Below are 22,150 nucleotides of genomic sequence, written 5' to 3'. Positions count from 1 at the left end.
CTTTAAAAAAAAACATGTTGTTTTTAATATGTATGGTGGTTTTCCTGCATGTATGGGTACCACATGCATGTGTTCCACAAATGGTTGTGAGCTGCTACATGGGTGTGGGGAATTGAACATGGATCTTTTGGGAGAGCAGCCAGTGCTCATAGCCATTGAACTACCTCTCCAGCCCCAGTGGTAGATTTTTCAAAGCTTGGAGTTAGGGTTAGGGAAACTGAACAGTGTTCAAATGAACCATCAAAGTGATGTTAATTTTCTTTTTTTTCCCCTTGAAATAGAATGCATGACAGTTAATTGCTGCCACTGATGTGTTTGCTTCTCATCTCTGTTGTGTCTCCAGTCTAGATGCAAAGCTTGCTTATTGCTACCTGTGAGAAATATGACCAAATAAGGGGAAAAAAAAAAAAAAAGCAAGTTTCCAGAGGGTTTGGAGCTGGCTCAGCAGTTATGAGTGCTGGCTGGCTGGCTGCTCAGCTCTTCCAGAGGTCCTGAGTTCAAATCCCAGCAACCACATGGTGGATTACAAGCATATATAGTGGGGTTCAATGCCCCCTTCTGGTGTGTAGACAAAGCATGTGTGTACATAAACAACATAAACAAACCTTTAGCTGAGCCTGATGCACTCAGAAGGCAGAGGTAGGTGGATCCATGGAAGTTGGAGGCCAGCTTGGTGTACCTAGTGATTTCCAAGACAGCCACTTGTCTCAAAAACAAAACAAAACACCCAAGACAAAAACAAAACAACAACAACAAAGTTCATAGAAAGTTATGTTTTATAATTGACAGGTAGCTTGTAAACACTATATACCAGGAATGTACACTTCCCCAAAAAACAGTCTAATTGGGGGCTGGAGAGATGGCTCAGAGGTTAAGAGCACCGACTGCTCTTCCAGAGGTCCTGAGTTCAATTCCCAGCAATCACATGGTGGCTCATAAACATCCCTTATGAGATCTGGTGCCCTCTTCTGGTGTGCAGATATACATGGAAGCAGAATGTTGTATACATAATAAATAATAAAATCCTAAAAAAAACCAATCTAAACAAAAAATGTAGATTGAAAATTTAAAAAAAAAATAATAATGGTCATGTCTAAGGAAGAACCAAAACAAGGAAGCAATGAGAAGAAGAACTAGCATTCTGAGTAGACGACTGAAAGAGCACTTGGAAGCTTTGACAGCCAGGCAACATAGGCAGGGTTCTGGGGAGGCAGCAGACTCTTAAAGGCATGATTGGTACAGCATGGAGCTGTAGAAGAACACAGCTTGTCTCAAAACTGTGAGAGCTGCTGGGCGTTGGTGGCACACGCCTTTAATCCCAGCACTCGGGAGGCAGAGGCAGGCGGAACTCTGTGAGTTTGAGGCCAGGTCTCCAGACCAAGTGCCAGGATAGGCTCACAGAGAAACCCTGTCTCCAAAAACCAAAACCAAGAACCAAAAAAAAAAAAAAAAAAAAAAAAAAAAACAAAAACTTCGAGAGCTGAAAAGATTGTGACTGTCCACAGGCCATCAGGGACTTGGCCTTGGGGGCTGATTCTAGGAAACAGCAATGGCAGAGATTCCCTGACTGCTACATACCTAGTGAGTAAAAGTGCAGCGGGGCCAGGCAAGGTGAGAAGGAAGTCCATAGAGCAACTGACATGAAAGTCCAGCCCCACGGATTCCCTGCCCTGGTAACCAATTCTTTCTATGCTTCTTTGAGGGGCTGAAGACATGACAAAGCTGGGCATGGACTGGGTGGGAAGATGAGCAAGTCTCAAATGTGATCCTGCTTTCAGGCAAGTCGCAGAATACAGTAGTAGTCCTGGAATGGAAAGAGAATTCGAAAGATTTTACAGGAAGAGAAGGACTTTGTGGTAGGAGGAAGGAAAGGTGGTCAAGACCACATTACAATTTCTTAGGATTCTATAATCCTGAATAGAATTGTCACTGAAAAGCAATTTGGATGGAAGAATTTTCTGTTCCCACACGCTGGCAGTTCTGCCATGAACATGGCACACGTGCCACTGATGGCCTTTAAACAACTCGACCAAACTGAAGCGAAGCCAGAGTACTAGGAGCTGTGGAGACTCAAGACACAGCAAGCAGCACCTGTCCACACTGTAAGGATCTGTGGGGATGCAGCGGAGAATGTCCATATACAGTCAAGGCTGATGCTGAAGTGTCTTGATAAGAATCACTTGGAGGGTGAGGTAGAAACACTGCACTGGAAACTCCAAGGAATCTATGAGAGTAACCCTAGCAAAGACTGGTAATGGGGGACAGGGAGCCCGAACCAGCCATCTTCCGTAACCAGTCAAAGCCTCAAGTGGAGGGACTGGGATACCAACCCAGCCACAAAACCTTTGACCTAGTTTGTCCTTCCTGCAGAGTGTTCTGGGATTGGTGCCTAGCAGAATTCTCCTCAAAGAGACCAGAGAGACTTCATCTAGCAACTGATGGGAGCAGATGCAGAGTCCCACAGCCAAACATTAGGCAGAGGAGGGGGAGGAAGGATTAGAGGAACCAGAGGGGACAGGGACACCATGAGAACACAGCCTACAGATTCAACCAACCAGGACTCACTGGGGCTCAAAGAGATTAGCGAAACCTGGTACTCTGCATGTATGTTATGGCTGAGTCGCTTGATGTCCTTGTGGATAACAGTGGGAACAGAGACAATCTTGCACTGTTTTGCTGCTTATAGAACCCTTTAGATCCCACTGGGTTGCTTGGTCCAGCCTTGATGTGATGGTATGTGCCTGTCTTATGTAGCTTATTATGCCATGTTTGGTTGATGTCCTGAGAGGCCTGCTCTTGTTTGAGGGGAGGTGGGTAGATCTGGGGGACTGGGGAGGTGGGGAGGAGAGAGGCTCGGGGAAGGGGAAACTGCAGTCAGGATGTATTATATGAAAAACAAAACAAAACAAAACAAAAAAAACCTAAAGAATCCCTTTGACAAGATGGCATGTGATTTTTCTGGAATTTTTTTTTCATTTAAAAAATATTTAGAGACAGGGTCTTAATTTGTAGCCCTGACTGCCCTGGAACTCACTGTGTGAATTGGACTGGCCTCAGATTCACAGAGATCCACCTGCGTTTGCATCCTTCTGGCTATTGAGATTAAAGGTGTACACCACCATATCTGGCAAAAGGAATTACCGCTGATAAGAAAGCTTTGGAGGGGTCAAGCAGACTAGGTCAGCTTCATGTAGATGAGGTCATCTATAGTGAGGCAAGAACAACTCAATGCTGGTGGAAATCTCAAAACGTCATTCTAAAGGGATTTGAGCTAAAGGAAGAGGCTCCGGGTCAGCACCTTAGCATCTGGTCTCTAGATTCTGCAAGCATTCTTTCTGGTCCATTGAACTCAGACATGACCCAGGAAGACTTTTAAACAGAAATTTAATTGAAAACAAATTTTCAATACAGCTGTATATGATCATTTTAAAATACATTGCGGTTAAACAAAATATGTATGAAATGTATGCAAGTAGAAAACATGAAAGATACATACATTGCGATCTGTAGAGTGCCCTTCGGCAAGTCATAATTGGTCACTGCAGCATTTTCAAACCATTCAGATTGCTTCTAGGTGACATTCCTACCCGGCCTTGTATGTAAACATTTGTAGAAATGTTTTGATCTTCACCAAGGGAATCAACCCCCAATCTAGAATTGGCCATGTTTAAAACCATTACAAGAAGGAAAGTGAAGTGTGGGCATGTTCAGAAAATATGAAGAAGGGATCTGGCAAACTTTCAGTCACATCATTCCAAGTTAGGGGAGAAAATGTACAAAAAATATTTGAACAGAAGCAAAACAAAAATGGTAGGTGTATTCTAGAGACATTTAGATGACTTAACACACATGGTGTTTTCATTAGAAGCACCTTCAAGGGATCTCTCCGAAAGAGTTTTGGATGACAGAATATTCTGGGGGAGTAGACAGTCCTTAAAAGATATGGCAATATGGCAATTCTCCACCAAAACATGGGAGGCAACACAATCCCCAGTGTGGCTGTGTAGTCCAGAAGGCCATAGCACATAGTCTCCGTTCTGCCAAATCCCCAACAGCATGGAGAGTAGCAAACAGAAATTGAGCAACTCCCAGACTAGCTGGGGAGAAATGGACAGAATGGATAGAACTCCAGCCTGCACAGAAATGCCAGAACTCCTGAGATGTTTTTTGCAGTGAGTCTCATTTTTCTCCTATCCCTGTCCTTTAGCTTATGTCTGCTATGGTCTACTAAGGGTTACTGGTAACTACATATTCTTGAGCCTGTAAGCATAAACCCACAGAGTCAAAGTAGAGAAGGACATACAAGACTACTTTCAGCTTGTTTTGGTTTCCAACATCACGGTCAAAATTACAAATTCGTATTCAAAGCTGTTGTGGAAGCACAGGCTTCTATTTATGAAACAGACTTTTTATATTGAAAAAACTTGTGTAAAATGTAGTGTGTAAATCAGATACTCCTTAACACTTCCGGAAAATTGATCTGTGATTTTTGGCAAATGATTCCCCAGTGATGTTCTTGAGGGCAGGCACTCTTCTTAATGCTGGCATAGAGGTCGCTAGGTCAGTGAGCAGCTCCATGTGACTTCCAATGAAACTTTCTAATTGCTTGTAAATGGACTTAAGGAGTTCTAGTGCCACTTTCCCTAGCACGGTTTTGGATCCGTGACCAAGTTATAAAGCAAACATACAGAGAGCAGGAAGAAACAGGCTAGAAGCAGTTTGTAAATGTTCCCATAGCAACGGCACCTTGAGTGTTCACTGATTTTCCAGGAGTCCACATAGATGTGCTACAAAGTCTTGGGCCTTATAAAAGCAGTCATCAGAAAAGACTGAGTTGCTGCCATACCACAGCCTCTTCCCCAGATAAGGACTCCTTCCTCATGCTATGAGGATCACGGGCTACATTTTAAAATGCTGTCAATCATAAAATCATGCAACCCCCTCTTTATAAAAATGTGAGAATTAAATGTCAGAACATGAGAAAAGCCACCAAGTGTTCAGATACATACTTAGCAGAGGTTATCTACCTTGTTTTCTGTGTGAGCTGCAGTTAGGAAATGGCTAAGGCCTAATATAAACCAAAGATGACATCATCAAAAGCCCTGTCCATTTGGCCTTTAAATGGAGTTATACCTCTCTGCTATATTTCTGCAAACACTTTCCTTGATATACAATTTTTTTTTCAGTGTCTTGATTCTGTGGTAGAGATCTGAATCACTAAGGAGACCTTTAGAAATCCTATCTTGAGAATCCTTCATAGAACATTTAATGAATGTTCTTCAAAGAATAAAAGACACTCCCCCCCAAGATTCGTATGAACTAGAAAATAATGTGTTTCAACAATGATGACTCTTTGTAAAAAAACAAACAAAAAGACCTTAACTTGGCAAAGGTAATACATTTACGAAGAGTCAAAAGCAGTGGTCTAGTATTTGCAGTTCTGATTAAGATTTCAAAACTTGACCCAAGTGAAGTAAAAGATGTGTTGCATACATTCACTGTCCCCATTTTCACAGCTCTGAGAATTTTTAATGTAAAAACACTCTCCAGGGATTGAAGGGCTGAAATGGCATGACCCGTGAATCAGCCTGCTATCTAAAAGGAAACAGTTTACAGTATATAAGCAAAATTAGGAAAGTAAGCCAGGATTAAACTGGACTGAGCCTTGGGCAAGTAATAAAAATTCACTTACAAGTTAAAAGTATCTAAAGTACAATTTTGTTTTGTTTTTCCAAGTCAAGAGTTGGTTTTGGAAGAATAAAAAATAATTATTATAATTTATTTTGCAACAAATACTATGGAAATAATCTAAACTTCACAATTATATATGAAAAATGAGACAACATTCCATTTATAAAGTGCCTTCATGTACCAAAACTAGAGGTCAGAGTTCTTTATTTACAAGCCATATTTAGTCACATTTACAGAAAGGCAATGTCACAAAGGGGAGCAGCACAGTACAGTGTACAGAGAGTTGGCATCGGATAATTGCCTTTGAGCATTGGCTTCGCCACCACTCATCCCTGTAATCTTAAGGAAATGACAGCTTTTCTGGACCTCAGGTTTCTCATCTGAACATGAGAGGTAGAACCAGACTGCTCCCAGCACAGTCTTTGCTTGGGTGTGAAATTCTACAGTAAGTAATGTGCTACTCTTAAATCCCAGCATTCTATACCAGGTTGGTTTCCATGTTACTGTCTATAAAAACAAAATATGAGAGTTCTGATTGGCTACATTGTGGGTTACTGATTTGGCTGCTTTATAGAGGTACACAGAAGTCACAGTATTTTGGTTACCAGTACATATGTGTAGGCTTTTAAGAATCTTTTAAGATAAAGGGACATCACAATGACATCTGTTGCCATGATCTTACACCTCCACTACAAAAGAAGGGTAGATGACAGAAGAGGAACACTAACCTACACATAACCAGATACTGTCCTTCAGAAAGACACAGAGTTTCCAAAAGGAGGAAGTTGGACTTCGGTCAAGTTCTTCATCAAGTAATACAACGAATTTTTAAAATATACTTAGTCGGAGATGTTTGTCTGGTAAGGTAAACTTTCTCTGAACAAAGTAGGTTTGTTATTCAGAGGAACAAACTTTGGTTATTCATAGATTGGCAAATTTACACTCAGATTGGCTTTTTTTTTTCTTTTAAAGAATATTAGCCTAATGTTAGGAGTATCTAAATGAATTTTATTACCATAACCAAGTAGTATTTCTTAGTAGAACCACTGGTTAGTATTAGGCTGCATAAATAACACTAGAAGACAAGCTTTCTTTCCGTGAAAAGTTGTTTCTGCTCACATTTTTTTTTTTTTGTACACACAGGTATGCAAACATTTAATTAAGCAAAAATGTAAATGCCAACTTGCTAAATGTTATGAGCTGGAAAGCTCTTGGAACAAAGTGCAAAATTAGTTTCACATCAAACACATTCTATGCCTCATCAAAGAAAAGCAACATTCTTGGATTGGTGCACTTAGGGTCTAGCTAGACAGAATGACCCATTTCAACAAAAATTCCACATGGAATTAAGGGCCCAGTGGAAAGCAGATTTGGTAAATCTTAGAACTACCCAAGTTGACTCCACCTGTGCAGTGTTGATAGAGCCACCAGGATTAGCTTGTAAAGGCTAGAATCCAAGTATGTGCCTTCATCCAGACCTGTCATTTCTAAAAGTATGCCCCAACCCACAGAATATCCAGGGTCTGTCGGACTCAACTACTCAGAATGGACATGAAGAAGCAGTACAGGGCCAGGACATCTCCATCTGTGCTTTCCCTCCTGAAAGACTATGGCATTGTTTCAATCAAACCCAATCTACTGCAGCCTGGCAGGAAGCAAACAGGTTTTGAAATCCCACTTGATTTTAAAAAGGGTACCACAGACACTGTGTACTTTCTGCTGCAGTTGAGACTGGCATAGCTCTCCTCATACAGAATGGTTCATAAATTGTAGTCAGAAGTAGGAGGAAAAGTACTCAAAAGCTCAGGCAAAAACTAACAATAAATTCTGCCCCCTTACGGATAAAGTGTCTGTCACTGATCTATACTCTTAATTTTTGCCTTTCAAGATTTTTAAAATTTTGCTAACAATATCAACTTACTTAAACTAAAGGGAGTATTTGTAGGGATAAATGAAGTACAATAGGAAAATGTTCACCCAAACAGCATCTCTTCAGAAAACACCAAGAATACTTGAATGTTAAGCACCTGTCATCTCAAATTGCAGTTCATTTATAATTTTAAGACATGGTCTCTCTATGTAGCCCTGGTTGTCCCAGAAAACCAAGCTGGCCTTGAACTCAAGAGATCTGCCTGTCTCTGCCTCCTGAGTGCTGGGAGTAGTATGTATCATGTCCATTGCAATTGTATTTTTCTCATACTCACCCTAGAAAATCAACTATTTGTAAGATACCAAATTTTAGGAAGAATTCTATATAACCACATTGGCTCCACAGTTACAACAGTTCACACTCAATCAAATGCTATCCTAGGATTCCTGGAAGTAATTTGTATTTGTGCAAACAAAACCAGGAAAAGAAACTGTACTGCTTGGCACCTGAAAAAGAGTATGACGCTGTAAAATGTCACTGTCACTGTTCTTTCTGCCAACTCTGCGGTGCTTTCGCTCATCAACAGAATCTGTAAAAATGGCAAGGAAAGTTACTGGAAGATTTACCACAGACAGGCCAAGAGTTTATAGGATCTGTAGTAGAGCAGATTTTTTTTTGGTCTAGAGGAGTTTTTCTAGTGTATCTGCACTTTTGAAAGTGGTCTACAAAGTATCTTAATGTGATCACTGAATTTTTTATAGAGCAAAATAATGTCCTTTTTCACAAGACAAGAAATTTAATATAGTTAAACCTATGCTGGAAATATGCAAAAGACAATTATATATGTTACTAGCAAGTCTTATTTTGTACAAATTACAGAATATCCATTTAAAAAAACATACATATGACCTTTGATGGTACATTACTGTGCTGGCAAATATATTTTCGGATACAAAGGCACTTTGAAAACCCAATATGGTTTGGTTCATAAGTTTGCAAGGTACAAACAATTTTACAAACGTATGATTACACTGAAGAACGTCAACAACTGTGACATTTCATAGAAAACAGACTTCGGCTTGTAAAAACAACACTGGTTTTGTAGGGATAAAAGCAGTGGTTTCCAGCAGCTTTAGTGAAGACATTAGGAAGAGTGGCAGCCCACAGTCTGAATCTCTCACTGGCTTGGTGTGATGATAGGATGGGCTGAAGGTGATCAGCAAGAACCCCCAGGGGAAAAAAAAAAAAAAAAGACAACCCAACACCCTAGGACAAACCCAGAAACCTTAGCAATCAGAATGGCTTGGAGGGAAGAGCACACAAGGCCACAGTCTGGGCAGGATCCGGCTGTGGTCCCCAGCACACGCTGACTCTACCTGCACTACTTGGTGCCTCCGAGTTGTAGAGATGACGCCTCTATTTTAGAGCACTGGGTAGTACAATGCTTTGGATTGTACAGTACTGGAAAATGTTGGTCCTCAAACAATTTCTTTTCATTGACTACATCGCTGCGAAGTCAATCTGTACATAAAGCTGCCTCACTCCAGCCTGAAAATTAGAGAGAAAAAATCAGAACACCAAACCTGTAAAACCTGTAACAGATGAATATTCTAGATAACAAGCAGGAAAGCAAAACAACACCTCATTTTTCTTTGAAAATGGAATTATTTTTGTCTTCTGCCTCTAAGAAACAGTCTATTTTCATTGTAAGTTGTCAAGCCACTACAGGGAAAAAAAAAAAAAAAAAAGCCTATTAGTCTCATGCCCTCTCATGTGCTATTAGATGGAATTATCTATTTGCCATCACTGTTGTCTAGATCTTATCAATGCCTCTTGCCTGGCTTTCACATTTTTGTTGATTCTCAGTACAGATATGATGATATTTGATTAGTTAGCCACTACTGAAACCAGTTCACCACAGGCAACTCTTCCCATGACAACACCTGCATTTATTCAGTAATCACAGCCAGTAACTCATTACTTACTTTACATTCCAGTTGCTTCAGTTTGGGATATGAAGTTGCTATTCAAGAGCACTGCTCTCTAAGTTGCCCCCTATTTATCTCTTCTATATTATCTTCTTCTGTCAACTGAGTCATTTTTATTAGTGTCAAACATACTATAGTTTCTTCTACCTTAAAAACCTTTTACTTGGGGGCTGGAGAGATGGCTCAGTGGTTAAGAGCACTGCCTTAGTGCTTCCAAAGGTCCTGAGTTCAATTCCCAGCAACCACATGGTGGCTCATTACCATCTGTAATGAGATTTGGTGCCCTCTTCTGGCCTGCAGGCATACATGCAAGCCGAACACTCATCACTCTACACATAATAAATAAATAAATCGTAAAAAAAAAAAAAAAAAAAAAAACCCTTTACTTAATCCACTACTCCTTTCTGCCTGGATAGTCTCAATCTCTGCTCTTATGGAAAGTCAAAAATCCCAAATGTGTCTACAGTCACTGTCTCTAATTCCTTTGCTCTTGCAATCATTTCTGCCCTGTTTTTACATCTCATCATTTTCTAAAATGATCTTCCAAGCAACTGCTCATACCATTCCATACCCAGTTCTCAGTCCTGACCATTGGGAATAATACATAAAACATTTTTCCCTAAGACACTTCCAGAGAATATTCACTGGCCAATCACTTGCCAAACTGTCAGTCTGCTTCACTGTTTCTTCTATCCCATCACTGTGCAATAAACACTGACATAGCCAAAGGCTTAGTCCTTGTAATCTACACTTGTTTTCTAATGGTCTCATTTTAGACCCAAACTGTAAATTAACCTTTGTATGTGTTCACAGCTCTGTGTTTGCATGTCCAGACTGGAGCTTGCACCTACAACTTGCACTGGAACTTGACATTTTATTGGGGGTATCTAAGCAGCAGCACAGGGCTACTCTGTCTTTCTTCTCATCAATCCTGTTGACCTACCCTCAGTACTGCTCCTTCTAAAGATATTTCTTTCTCACATCCAATATCCAATCTACTTACAAAACTTGTTGGCTTCCCATCCAAAATATTATCCAAACCCAGAACTTGACCACTTTACATCATCTCCATCACTTTGAACCTACCCTAGCCACAATCAGCTCTTGTCTAGATTTTATCAATGCCCCTTGCCTGGGTTTCACATTTTTGTTTATTTTCAGTAAGCAACTAGAATGACAAGCATCCCTCTATGCCTACAACCAACCATCAGCGGATCTCCCTTAGTCCTTACAATGACTACCATACTGCTATGGAATGTAGCTCCTGACTTGCCATTTGATCTCACTGTTTACTCTACCTCTTCAGTTTACTCCCCTTAGCTATTCAGCCCTAAGGAGTTGAATGGCCAATAGCTAGGCGGGAAGAGGTTAAATGGGATTTCCAGGACAGAGAGGATCTGGAGAGGAAGACAGGTGGGGTTTAGAGCCAGACTCAGAGAAAGCAGCATGGACAGTACAGAGAAATGAGGTAAATTTCTCATGCAACAGAACTTAGATTAAAATAAATGAGTTAATTTAACTAGTTAATAAAAGCTAGTGGGACAAGCCTAAGCTAAGGCCAAACTTTCATAATTAATGTCTTCGTGTTGTTATTTGGGAGCTGGTGGTACAGAGAAAGACTTGCATGCAACACAAGATGTATCACACCCCTACCAGACATCAATGAGGCCTGTCCTCGCAACCCTTATAAAATGCATTCACTTGTTTGTTTGTTTGCTTTTTTCGAGACACGGTTTCTCTGTGGCTTTGGAAGCTGTCCTGGAACTAGCTCTTGTAGACCAGGCTGGTCTCGAACTCACAGAGATCCACCTGCCAATGCCTCCTGAGTGCTGAAATTAAAGGCATGTGCCACCAAGGCCCGGCGATTCAGTTTGCTTATTATTTCTGTTCTTCCACTTAATCTCTCCAAGAGAAACATATTTGTCTTTTTATTTTTTATTTATTTATGTATTTTTTGCATTCCAGAGTCCCAGAACCTTTGTAATATCTGACTGAAAGCAAGAAGTCAATAATTACTGGATGAACTAAAATCCTATTACTTTCTTTCTTTCAATCAAAAACTACTAATAAATAGAAGCAGAAAAGAAGAAAGAAAGAAAGAAAAGAAAAAAAAGAAAGAAAGAAAGAAAGAAAGAAAGAAAGAAAGAAAGAGAGAAAGAAAGAAAATGGCCCTTGCCAATACTTTACAAGGAGAGGTTCTCAGTAGGGGATAAAGAGGTATCAATGTGACCTTAGGACAGTAATCACTGGCTCAAAACACTCATTTCTATTGCAGCTTATTTTTCTGGAACTCAGGTGGAAGGGTTCTGTGCAATACTGATGAATGCATGAGCTAGTTTCAGGGCCTATTCTAGTAGAATAAAAAACTAGACAGACCCTAGGTTGTCAGCGCAGAAAATAGGCCTTTTGCCTTCCTCTGAAAGCCTTCCCATGACAAGCTCAAATTCTTGTTACTTAACGTACACAAAAATGTACTTGTTCCCACTTCTCTTTGGCTAACAGGCTTGTGCGGAAGAACTTAGTGTTTGTATGATCTTTACCTACAAATTAAACTGAAGCTCAGTTTTCCTCACTGTGAAATAGTGTTGGTGAAATCAGTGCTACCGATTTTCAGGAGTGTTATATGCTCATCTAATATTTAACAGGTAGTTAATAAACCCACTAGAGTTTATTACTGTTGTCAGGACCATGTGTGAATGTATGAGAATAAATATTTCACTCACTACAAAGGCTGTTACTATAAATTATTCTGATTTACTGCAAGTATGAGTTGATTAACTCAATCCAGATGGCTCTGGGATGACGGAGAAACTATTTTTTGCAAAATTCTTCTATGTGTAATCTTAATAGAAAGTAAAAATATTGCCCAGCATATTGTTTAATATCTTTTAATTTTAAACACAATTGCTAATGAAAGGAAAATGGGCAAAACAGTTGGGCTCCTTTTTTATTGCTTGCCATTTTCATTACCTCAGTCTTAACATAGGGAAGACAGTAATAAGAAATGAGTCGCCCAAGGCGATGAAAAGGGAAGAGAAAAACAAAGGGGCTAGATAAATTATCTTTGCATAATCATGAGTTAATTACTCAAACTGGTATCAGTCCCCTGAGGGGATAACAGCTTTCCACAAAAGCTCAGTCCAACAGCAAAGATAAAGAAGTCATTTGCTGTATCCCCCTGTCCCAGTGGGGATAGGGAACTTGGTTTTCCAGTTCCCCATGTTCATTTCAATTTCCTTCAAAGCAAAGGGAAAGCCAAATTTCCAAGGAGTCTTCTGGCCAGTGACCTACTGCCTGATACAAAGAGATCTAGAGTTTAACCACGGGAAGCCATGACAGCTATCCCAGTAGTCTGTAGCTTCTTTAACTGGAAAGATAACTAATCAATTTAACCCTCTAAGTCCACTGCCCCTGTCTCCACCTCAAAAGTTAGCCTGATGCTACAGGCTTCGGAAGGCTCAAAGAAAGACTTTAAAGTTAGAAAAAAAACAGGAATATGACTGTAGAAATTGTTGTCTTACTTGTATTCTCTATGGACCAAAGCCATAGACACATTTTTGCTTGGGATTTTGACTGAACATGTGAATCTTTATCCCTTCAAAATGCAAGGGGGAGAGGGGTAGCTAGAGAGATGGCCCAGCGGTTAAGAGCACAGCCTGTTCTTCCAGAGGACCCAGGTTCTCCCAGCACCAACATGGTAGCTCACAACCATCTGCAACTCCAGTCCTAGGGGAGCTGATGCCCTCTTCTGGCCTCTGTTGACACTAGGCACACACAATGCATAGACCTATATGCAGATGAAACACCCACACATATAAAATGAAGTCATTAAAAAACGATCTTATTTTTCCATGAGAGAGAATTAATGAAACTACACAATTAATGAAATGTACATAAATATGAATAAATTGCAAGTTAAGAATAAAAACATAACTGGTTATCATGACACACCTGTTATCCCAGTGCTCTTGAAACAGGCAGGGGCAGGAAGACCAAAACTTTGAAGCTAGAGAGTAAGTTCAAGGCCAGCCTGGGCTACTTAATGACACCATTAGAAGAACCAAAAACTGGGGATACAGATCCATGTTTACTTAACACCACAAAACAAAAAGGGGAACCAAAGAAAACAGATCTGGTTTCTTTTTCCGTAAACTGCCCTGTGGTAATGAATACATTAATTCCTATGATGATAACTGACACCCAGTGGGCTCTTGCTAAGTGCCAGCCTTGTTACTGCTGCCATCATTATTTTATGCATTACTGCCAGCCAGTCAATGAACACAAATACCACATGGTTTAATGAAAAGCACCAACCCAGGACATATGTAAGATCCCATGGCTGTCTACTCAGCCTGCTGAATTGTAGGTACAGATGATAAAGAAAAATGAGAAAGATGGCTAAGAAAAAGCCTGAAGAGCAGGCAAACAAAATCAATACTCAACAAATGTTAAAGCCCATTACAAAGGGGGGAAAAGGTTAGAAAGGACTAAAAACCAGAAACCCACTTAGAGAAGGGAAGATGAGCTTCTTCTGTGCATGTCACTCATGCAGAGCAAAAGCCTGAGTGATACTGCTGCTCAGAGAAAGGGAGGGAGTATAAACACAGGAGACAGGAGGGGGTGGGAGGGTTACTGTAATTTAGGGACTCCAACTTGTGTTGGGAGGAGGCTTTTTGATTCCTTCCTGGATATAACTGTTGCCTTCTATTTTGAGGTCAAAGAACAGAGCACAAAAGGCAGAAGCAGGAAGCTAGGACTCAGGAAGCTGGGGGCTCAGGATGCTGCAGGCTTAGGACTTAACCAGCATATTGGGGAGAGCGAGCTAGGAAGTTGAGCAGGGGTTCTGCCAGGAGACAATGTGTAGTAGGCTTGGCTGTCTTTTGTGCTTTGAGGAAAAGTGGAGGATAATGAACCTCAAGTATATTCTAGATCTTTGTTTGAACATATTTAAGACTTTTTTCTTCAAATATTATTTCTAATAAGACAAAGTCTATTAAGGCTGAAATTATAATTATGAAGTATACCATTAAGATTAACAAGTGATCTTGGCCAGTTTAAGCAAAAGCCATAAACCACTGACTTGCTTCAAATCCAGGGTCTCACTTTCTGTTTCTAAGTAAACACAAAAACAAACTTTCCATCTTACCATCATCAACTGATAATTAATTTCAAAATTAGTTTACATGGATATTGAGGAAGACACCAAACACACAGAGGACACTCAGCAGGAAGTCCTCCTTAGAACCAAGACTAGACACTTTGGATGAGAAAAAGCATCAGTGTCAGCTTAGCAAATGGATTTTATTCACTTTTACATCATTTATTTTGTGTGTGGGTGCTTGTGGAAGACAGGGCAGTCACCTCTCTGTCCCCCATCATGGAAGGTTGGGTCAAGAGGCTTGGCACTGGGGTCCTTTACCTCTTACTGGGTGCGATGACTTTTCCCCTCAAAAACAGCAGTAACCTGGGCTTCACTTTGATAAAAGGTACAAGGAAGATGTAACTTAAATTACAAAGTAATGTAAGAACTTGTAGTTCATGAAATGAAATTAGTTATAGCAAGCCCTGACATTCACTCAAGCTACAAGGACAAACATTGCTATTGCATAAGAAGAAAACGAAATAAATTATTTAAATATTCTATTCTGGTATGTGGGAATTGAAAAATGATAAAAAAATTTTTAAACCACTAAGTATATGAATAAAATTATTTTAGAGATAAAATCCCTAATATTCCAGGGCAGGATGGGACAGGGTTTTGAATACCTTTACAGAAAGCCTCAAAGGGAATCCGTGGTGACTACAAGGAATGAAATCAACTAGTCAGGACCTTAGTTGATAAAAAAGGCTTTAAGTATTCAAAGCCCAAATATAGTTTCTGAAAAAAGAAGAAGCAGCTGAAGGAACGTTCAAGCAGCCATTTCCAGAGGCCAGGTTTAAGGCTTTGGAAGCCTCCCTTGCTCCCGTGGTTACAGCTTCAGCAGCTCTAACAGGCAGCTATGGCTGCCAGCAGGGTTCTCAAACTAGAAAATGCATTCTTTTTCATGGGGAAAACGTGATGAAGTGACAAAGCCATGAGTGTGCAGGGTGTCCTAGAAGCTCGCAGAAGTCCCACTGCGACGGTGGGAGCAGCACTAGAAGACACAGAATAAAGGAGAGGACTGGGTCTGGAGGGGCCAGTAAGCAGAAGGTTACTTCCATGCTGCTCTCCTTTTGTCCCTGAAACATGGAGCCAGTTAAGAGAAGTATTCAGATACACTGCAGAGGCCTCCAAGGTTTCCTTATGAAAGCCACGATGATATACATTCAAAGAGATGAGACATATTTATATACTGTGTCTGCTCAGAAAACTGTTAAAATTCTGAACAAGTGGTACCAGCACACACTACAGCAGACTCTTTGATGCATCTAAGATTGGGATTATGTAAATCCTAATTAACATTAGATCTTTCAGTAATTCATTCATATGGAACCTAAGCATGTGTGTCTCTCATCAGGAGGCAGAATCTCTAATTTATGGAATGCCTTGAATTTAACTAGACTGCATATTATATTCATGCCTGAAGTTGTAAAGGGAGAGAAAGAGAGAAGTTTGTCCCCAGTGACACACACATCATAGAAAAGTCATTCTGCTTAGAGGAATGTTTAGACTCCAAACAACACTAACTAAAGTGGAAGGCCCTGGGTCAATACCCAGCACTGGAAAAAAATAAAATAATGGAGGGAGGGAGAGAGGGAGGAAGGGAGGGAGGGAGGGAGGGAGGGAGGAGGGAGGGAGGGAGGGAGGGAGGGAGGGAGGGAGGGAGGGAGGGAGGGGGAGGGAGGGAGAGAGGGAGGCTGGCTGTTAAGGAAAGGACTTTCCAAATTTCACTAAGATTGGAGAACAATATCTATTCTTTTAGTTTAGTAGCTTCAATATTTGATATGTTAAATGTAAGACATTTAAAGCTAATAGATACAGAAAAATGTAAGACTCTTAAGAGAGGTTTGTAACAAGTCATACCTGTGTAAAAATATTATGTGTTTGGCTTAAGATCCACCTGGCGTCAGCATCAGGGGCAACTAGGAGCTTCAAGGTCCCAACATAAACATCAGAACAGAGCGTCCAGAAGTGCTGTTCTTGTAAGCTGTAAACTCCTTGTAACTGTTGCACCTGAAACACGGGGCAGATGTTAGCATCAAGATCAAGACAGCACCCTCCCACCTACATACAACTATGCAGCAACAGAAAAAAGGGATGCCCGAACAAATGCCTATGGAGAGTACTCATGTTCCGGTGACATTGAGACAGGCTGGGAAAAGAGAATGAAGGAACACTTATCAAAATCTGTCAAGACATCTGAGAGTACCTAGAGGGAAGTTCTAAATTTACAAATCGATCAGAGAAGTACGGCCGGGTTATGGAGCTAGAAAAAGAATGACAAAGTAGACCACAGAAAAAGGGGTTGGAAGTAAAAGACATAAATAAATACATACTTAGAAATGATAGAATTCATTACACGGACAAGGTACCTTGAAAAGGTTAATAAGGCAGAGGGACATTTTTTTTATTAAAGATACAATTTTGACTACCTACACAAAATGGACGTATTTTTTCAAATACAGGAAATGAAGTTACGAAAATGTATAAAGGTGAAATGACTCTCTTTTCTGATTTTGCAGCTCCCCTAATTCCTTTTCTGGCTCTTCCACCTGTGCTCTGAATCTGGAGGTGAAAACAGCCAAGAGAACAGAACTATGTCCTCTCCCAGGGTCACCACATGGCTTCTCAATGCTTTAGACATTCTTCCATCCTCATGTCCCCACCCCTGAGAACCTAACCCCTGGCCTGAACATGCTGGATAGCACTCTCTCCTGAGCTACTTCACTGGCCTGACTTTAAATCTTTTCAGTCCTAATCAGTGCCCACGATGCCAGATGTGCTGCTTAGCTGTCATCCTCCCAAATGTCTGGTCAGTATTTCAATCTTAATGTATTATAAACAGAATCTTATTTTGGAATTAACTTCCCGATCTCAAACACTGCCCCCCCCAGTCTCAGCCTCAACAGTAGCATTACCATACACCAAGCTGTGAGACAACACCCTTTCCCCTTCATTAATGCAACCCTCCTCCAGAAACACACCACAAATGTGTATTTGCTTCCATCTTGCTGCCAGGGACAGTAGTCTCAGCCAGCTTTTCCCAGAACATGTTCTCTACATAGGACAATCTTGTTAAAGCACAAATTCATTACATTCCCACTGCACCAAAGCATTGCAGATCTTCCCACTATGAGTGAAGTCTAAGCCTCTTAGCATGACCAAGCCCTCTAACATCTGGTCCTTGCCTTCTTTCCAACCTTTCAATCACTTTCCCCTTTACTTATCATGCTGCAGCCACAAAACCTGTTTTGCTAGTCTCCAAATACACCAAATTAGTTCCAGCCACAGCTGCCTCATATTAGTGGTTTTGTGTGTGTGTGTGTCTCTGTCTCTGTCTCTGTCTCTGTCTCTGTCTCTCTCTCTCTCTCTCTCTCTCTCTCTCTCTCTCTCTCTCTCTCTCTCTCTCTGTGTGTGTCGCATTCTGAAACATTCTTCTTAAGGATTTGTATATGACCAGACACTTCTGGTCATCAGGGTTTCAGTTTCCTTGGCTATGGCTTCCTTGCTGAATCTGACGTAGCCATCCACATCTACTACATTCTCATTTCATCTCTGATGTTTTCTTACCATCAATATCATTTAACATTTGTGAGCCCACTAAACTGTGGGCTCCTTGAGAGCACAGTGTCTTTCTTTGTTCACCACCTGCCTCTATTATCTGCTACACAGTGGGTGCCACAAAAACAAAACAAAATAAACCACAACAAACAAAACACACTGAGAGGTGGGAGAGATGTTTTCAGCAGTTAAGAGCACTTGCTCTTCAGAGGATGGGAGCTCCTTCCCCAGCACCCATGGCGGGCAGCTCACAACTGCCTGTAACTCCAGCTCCAGAGGCTCTGATGCTCCTCCTGTCCTCAACAGGCACCCACACGAATGTGGTATACATACACAGAAACACACACATACACATAGAAATAGATATTTTTAAATACACTGATGTGGTGGTGTGAAAGAGAATGGTCCCCATAGGCTCACATATTTGAATGCTTAGTCCCCAGAGTGTGGGAAGGATTAGGAGGTGTGGCCTTGTTGGAGGAGGTATGTCATTGGGAGGGCCTTTGAGGTTTCAAAAGACCACATCTGGCCCAGTGTGTGTATGTATGTCTCTGTCTCTACCTGCAGATCAGGATATAGCTCTCTCTTAGCTACTGCTCTAGCATCATGCCTGCCTGCCTGCTGCCATACTCCCTGCCATAATGATAACAGACTAAGCCTCTGAAACTATAAGCAAGCCCCAATTAAATGCTTTCTTACATAAGAACTGCTTTGGTCATGGTGTCTCTCACAGCAATAGAACGGTGTATAAGAAAGTTATATACTTATATAGCTATTTCATCAATTACTCACATTCTATATTTTTTAATAACTCAATTTCTAGATGAGGACAATATACACATTTTCTTTAGCAAAGTTTAATATTTTCTAATGAATTTACTTGGGTTTATATGAATGACATTCAGTCTTGGAAGAAAGATTAGATTATATGCACATGCTACCCATATTTAAGCAAGATGAAAACCCTAACACTTTGGAAACAACACACAATCCAACGATTTGCAAAACTTACCCTCTGATAGCACTGGGGAAGTGTATTTTCCAATGAGGGAGGAGTTCTTTGCATTAATATTCCAACAGACTCTCTTAAAAGAGGAATAACACTAAAGGGGAAAAAAACCTTATTAAGCCACATTTTTGATAATCCCTGTTTGCAAGCAAAACAAAACAACAACAACAAAAAACTCTGTTTGTAAGATGGTAATAATATACTTCCTTAAAGAACAGAATTTGATTTATTAGAATTTCAGGAAAAAATAATTACTGCTCTTTGTTCCACATTTCTCATAGACTCAGAAAGTTATTAGAATAAAGGCGCTACAGAGAATACATATATTAATGTACCCCATTGATTGATCTACTACTATTTCTAAATCTGGTTATTTACCAGTCATAGCTCAAAAAAGTGTGTGTGTGTGTGTGTGTGTGTGTGTGTGTGTGTGTGTGTGTGTGTACACACATGCACTTGTGTCTGTAGGTGCCTGAGAAGTCTAGAAAAGGACTTCCGATCCCCTGGGGCTGTCAGTTGTGAGTCACCCAATGTAGGATCTGGGAATTCAACTCTGGGCCTCCGCAAGAACAGCAAGTGTTCATAATGGCTAAGCTGTTACCTCAGCCCTATCAGTCATATTTTCATTATTTAAAATTCAGAGTAGCCTGGTTACTCTCACAGATGGATGAGAACTCCTCTAGGAATGGAGGGCAAAGGTCACTATGGGTTGACACAGGTGATCTTCACCCAACACTCAAATTACTGCTTTAGGTTTTTTGGATGACCGTGTTTAAAAAAAAAAAAAAAAAAAAAACACAATTCACAGCACAATGGTGATATTAGTGCAATAACCCTCTAATCTAGCTGGACACCAGGTTCACCTTGGAGCTCAGTTTCCTTTAGTTTGACATGCTGAACCAGAATAGCTAAGGAAGGTCCAGACATCTACAGGTCTGCAAAGCTCTGCAGGTGATTCCAGTGAGTCAGAGGGTGACACTCTGCTCTACCGTTGGCTACAGACTGAGGGGAGAGGTCAGAAATAACTTCACTGCCCTTAACAACTGACAGCACTGCTCACTTTGAACCTCATGCAATCTCTGAACGTCTAGAGTTCTCTTGGAAGCAGCTGCAGGAAGTGGGGACTGTGGGAATTCATGCCGGTGATCTGAAAGCATCTCACAGAGAACTAGAAGTGGAACTGTGCCTTAAGGATTCATGATATTTGTAACATGAGAAGAGATACTAGAGCGGACCAAGAGGAACAGGGGCAATGTCTAGCCCACCATCATATTCCGAAGTGTGCCTAAAGCGTTAAGAGACCCTTCTGAGAGATGAGAAGGAGAGGAGCTACTAATGCAGACCAAAGGAACAGGGGCTTTGTCTTGCTCACCATCATATTCCCAAGGAGGCCTAGTAAAGTGCTGGTCACCAAGTATGCCCGTGATAAGTGTTGGCTGAATGACTGAAAGATACAGATACCAGGCATTTTAGAATCTAGATTAAAGAAAAGGACACAGAAAAGGAATTAGAAATGTGCTCCCAAACTTTTAAGTAGAGTGATTCTTGAGCAAAGAAGAATAGCAATGGGAACAAAGACAGAAGGAGATTAAGCAGGCAGAAATAACAGGGATCTTACAATATAGTGAAGCATACAGCGACAGCCAGGTTGAGGACTGGCCACTTTACTAAAGAATGGAGGCAAGGGAGCAGTAGGCGTGACATTTTCAAGCTGGACAGGAGTTTTAGTTCAGATTTAAGTAAAACATATTTGTGTAGTAAGGTAGCTACAGGAATGAAGAATTAAATATCATCTGTGACTCTTTCTTAACCCTTAAAGCCTTCACGCTCTATAAACTAATAGTATGTCCTGCCACTACACCCAAGGTAGTTTTTAACTAGTTCATCCTAGTCTATAGCCACAGTGATTTCCAGATCTTTCACCTGGATTATTACACTAGCCTCCTAAGTGCTCCTTGTCACCTAATCTTACTCAAGTCCATTTGGTAGGCAGCTTCAAAGATGGCTCCCACACCCCTTAGGATTCATGTTCCCATGTGATCTTCCCTCTAAAATGTGTTTAGGTTAGAGGGAGACCTAACAACTTGCTACTCATGGACAGAGAATGACAAATGATGAAATGTTGCTTCCTGATTAGCTGCAGCACTCTGGCCTCTGACCTAACGTCCACTTTCACTCTCACTTGCTACCTCACAGCCGCCATATTGTGAGCTCCTTTATCAAGAGACCCATGGGTCAAGAGAAGAAGGGATACCTTTGGAGAGGAACTAGAATCCAGGCCACTAGCCCCAAATAACAGAAGGCTGTCAACAGCTGCTTGAGAGAGGCTACAAGGGCTTCTCCCTCAACTGACCCTGCAATGACTGCAGTGAGGCTAACAACTTCATTGCTGCCTTGTGAGAACTCCAGTTAGCTGTGCCCACAGCCTCCCGAGCTACAGAGACTAGAAGATAACAATGCATGTTAGCTACTAGGTTTCTGTGGGATCTGTTATGCGTCTGTACATAACAGCTACTTTCTATAGAGCTATGAGGTTAACCCACAGAAAACAAGCACTGGATCCTATGTTCCCTACTAAATGCTGGGTCCAAAGCTACCCACAACGTAGGGGATGAAAAGGTGAGCTCTTTAACATGGTACTATTTTGGGGGAGAGAAGGGAGGTCCCTAATCCCTCTACCTTTACCTCCTCTCAATCCCTGTTTCAGGTTTAAGCTCTTCAAACATGAAGACGTACTTTACCATGTGCCATTCACTTCTGTCATGCTTTGGCTAATGCTACCATCTCTGCCTAGAATGTTCTTAGGTGGCCTTTTTTTTCAGCTTCTATTATTTCTTTCAAACTCACTCCTGACTTCAGTAGGGGTATACTTCCTGATCATGAACTGTCCT

The 22,150-nt window shown here is 40.9% G+C and overlaps 1 protein-coding gene across 1 annotated transcript in view; it reads right to left on the bottom strand.

Annotated features, from left to right (window-relative positions):
* Positions 1-3,367: 3,367 nt before the first annotated feature.
* The window catches only part of Slc30a7 (solute carrier family 30 member 7), a 68,753-nt gene continuing 49,970 nt past the window's right edge, over positions 3,368-22,150 (bottom strand). Inside the window, exons 9-11 of the mRNA XM_027395563.2 lie at positions 19,263-19,353; positions 16,553-16,702; positions 3,368-9,109 (exon numbers count right to left, since the gene is read on the bottom strand). Of these exons, the coding sequence (XP_027251364.1) occupies positions 9,062-9,109; positions 16,553-16,702; positions 19,263-19,353 (289 nt within the window). The 3' untranslated portion in view covers positions 3,368-9,061. The remainder of the gene's footprint in view (positions 9,110-16,552; positions 16,703-19,262; positions 19,354-22,150) is intronic.

This window comes from Cricetulus griseus (genome assembly GCF_003668045.3).
Source record: "Cricetulus griseus strain 17A/GY chromosome 1 unlocalized genomic scaffold, alternate assembly CriGri-PICRH-1.0 chr1_0, whole genome shotgun sequence".
Classification (NCBI taxonomy): Eukaryota; Metazoa; Chordata; class Mammalia; order Rodentia; family Cricetidae; genus Cricetulus; species Cricetulus griseus.
The sequence above is the reverse complement of the archived record's forward strand: the minus strand, read 5'-3'. Positions and strand labels throughout refer to the sequence as shown.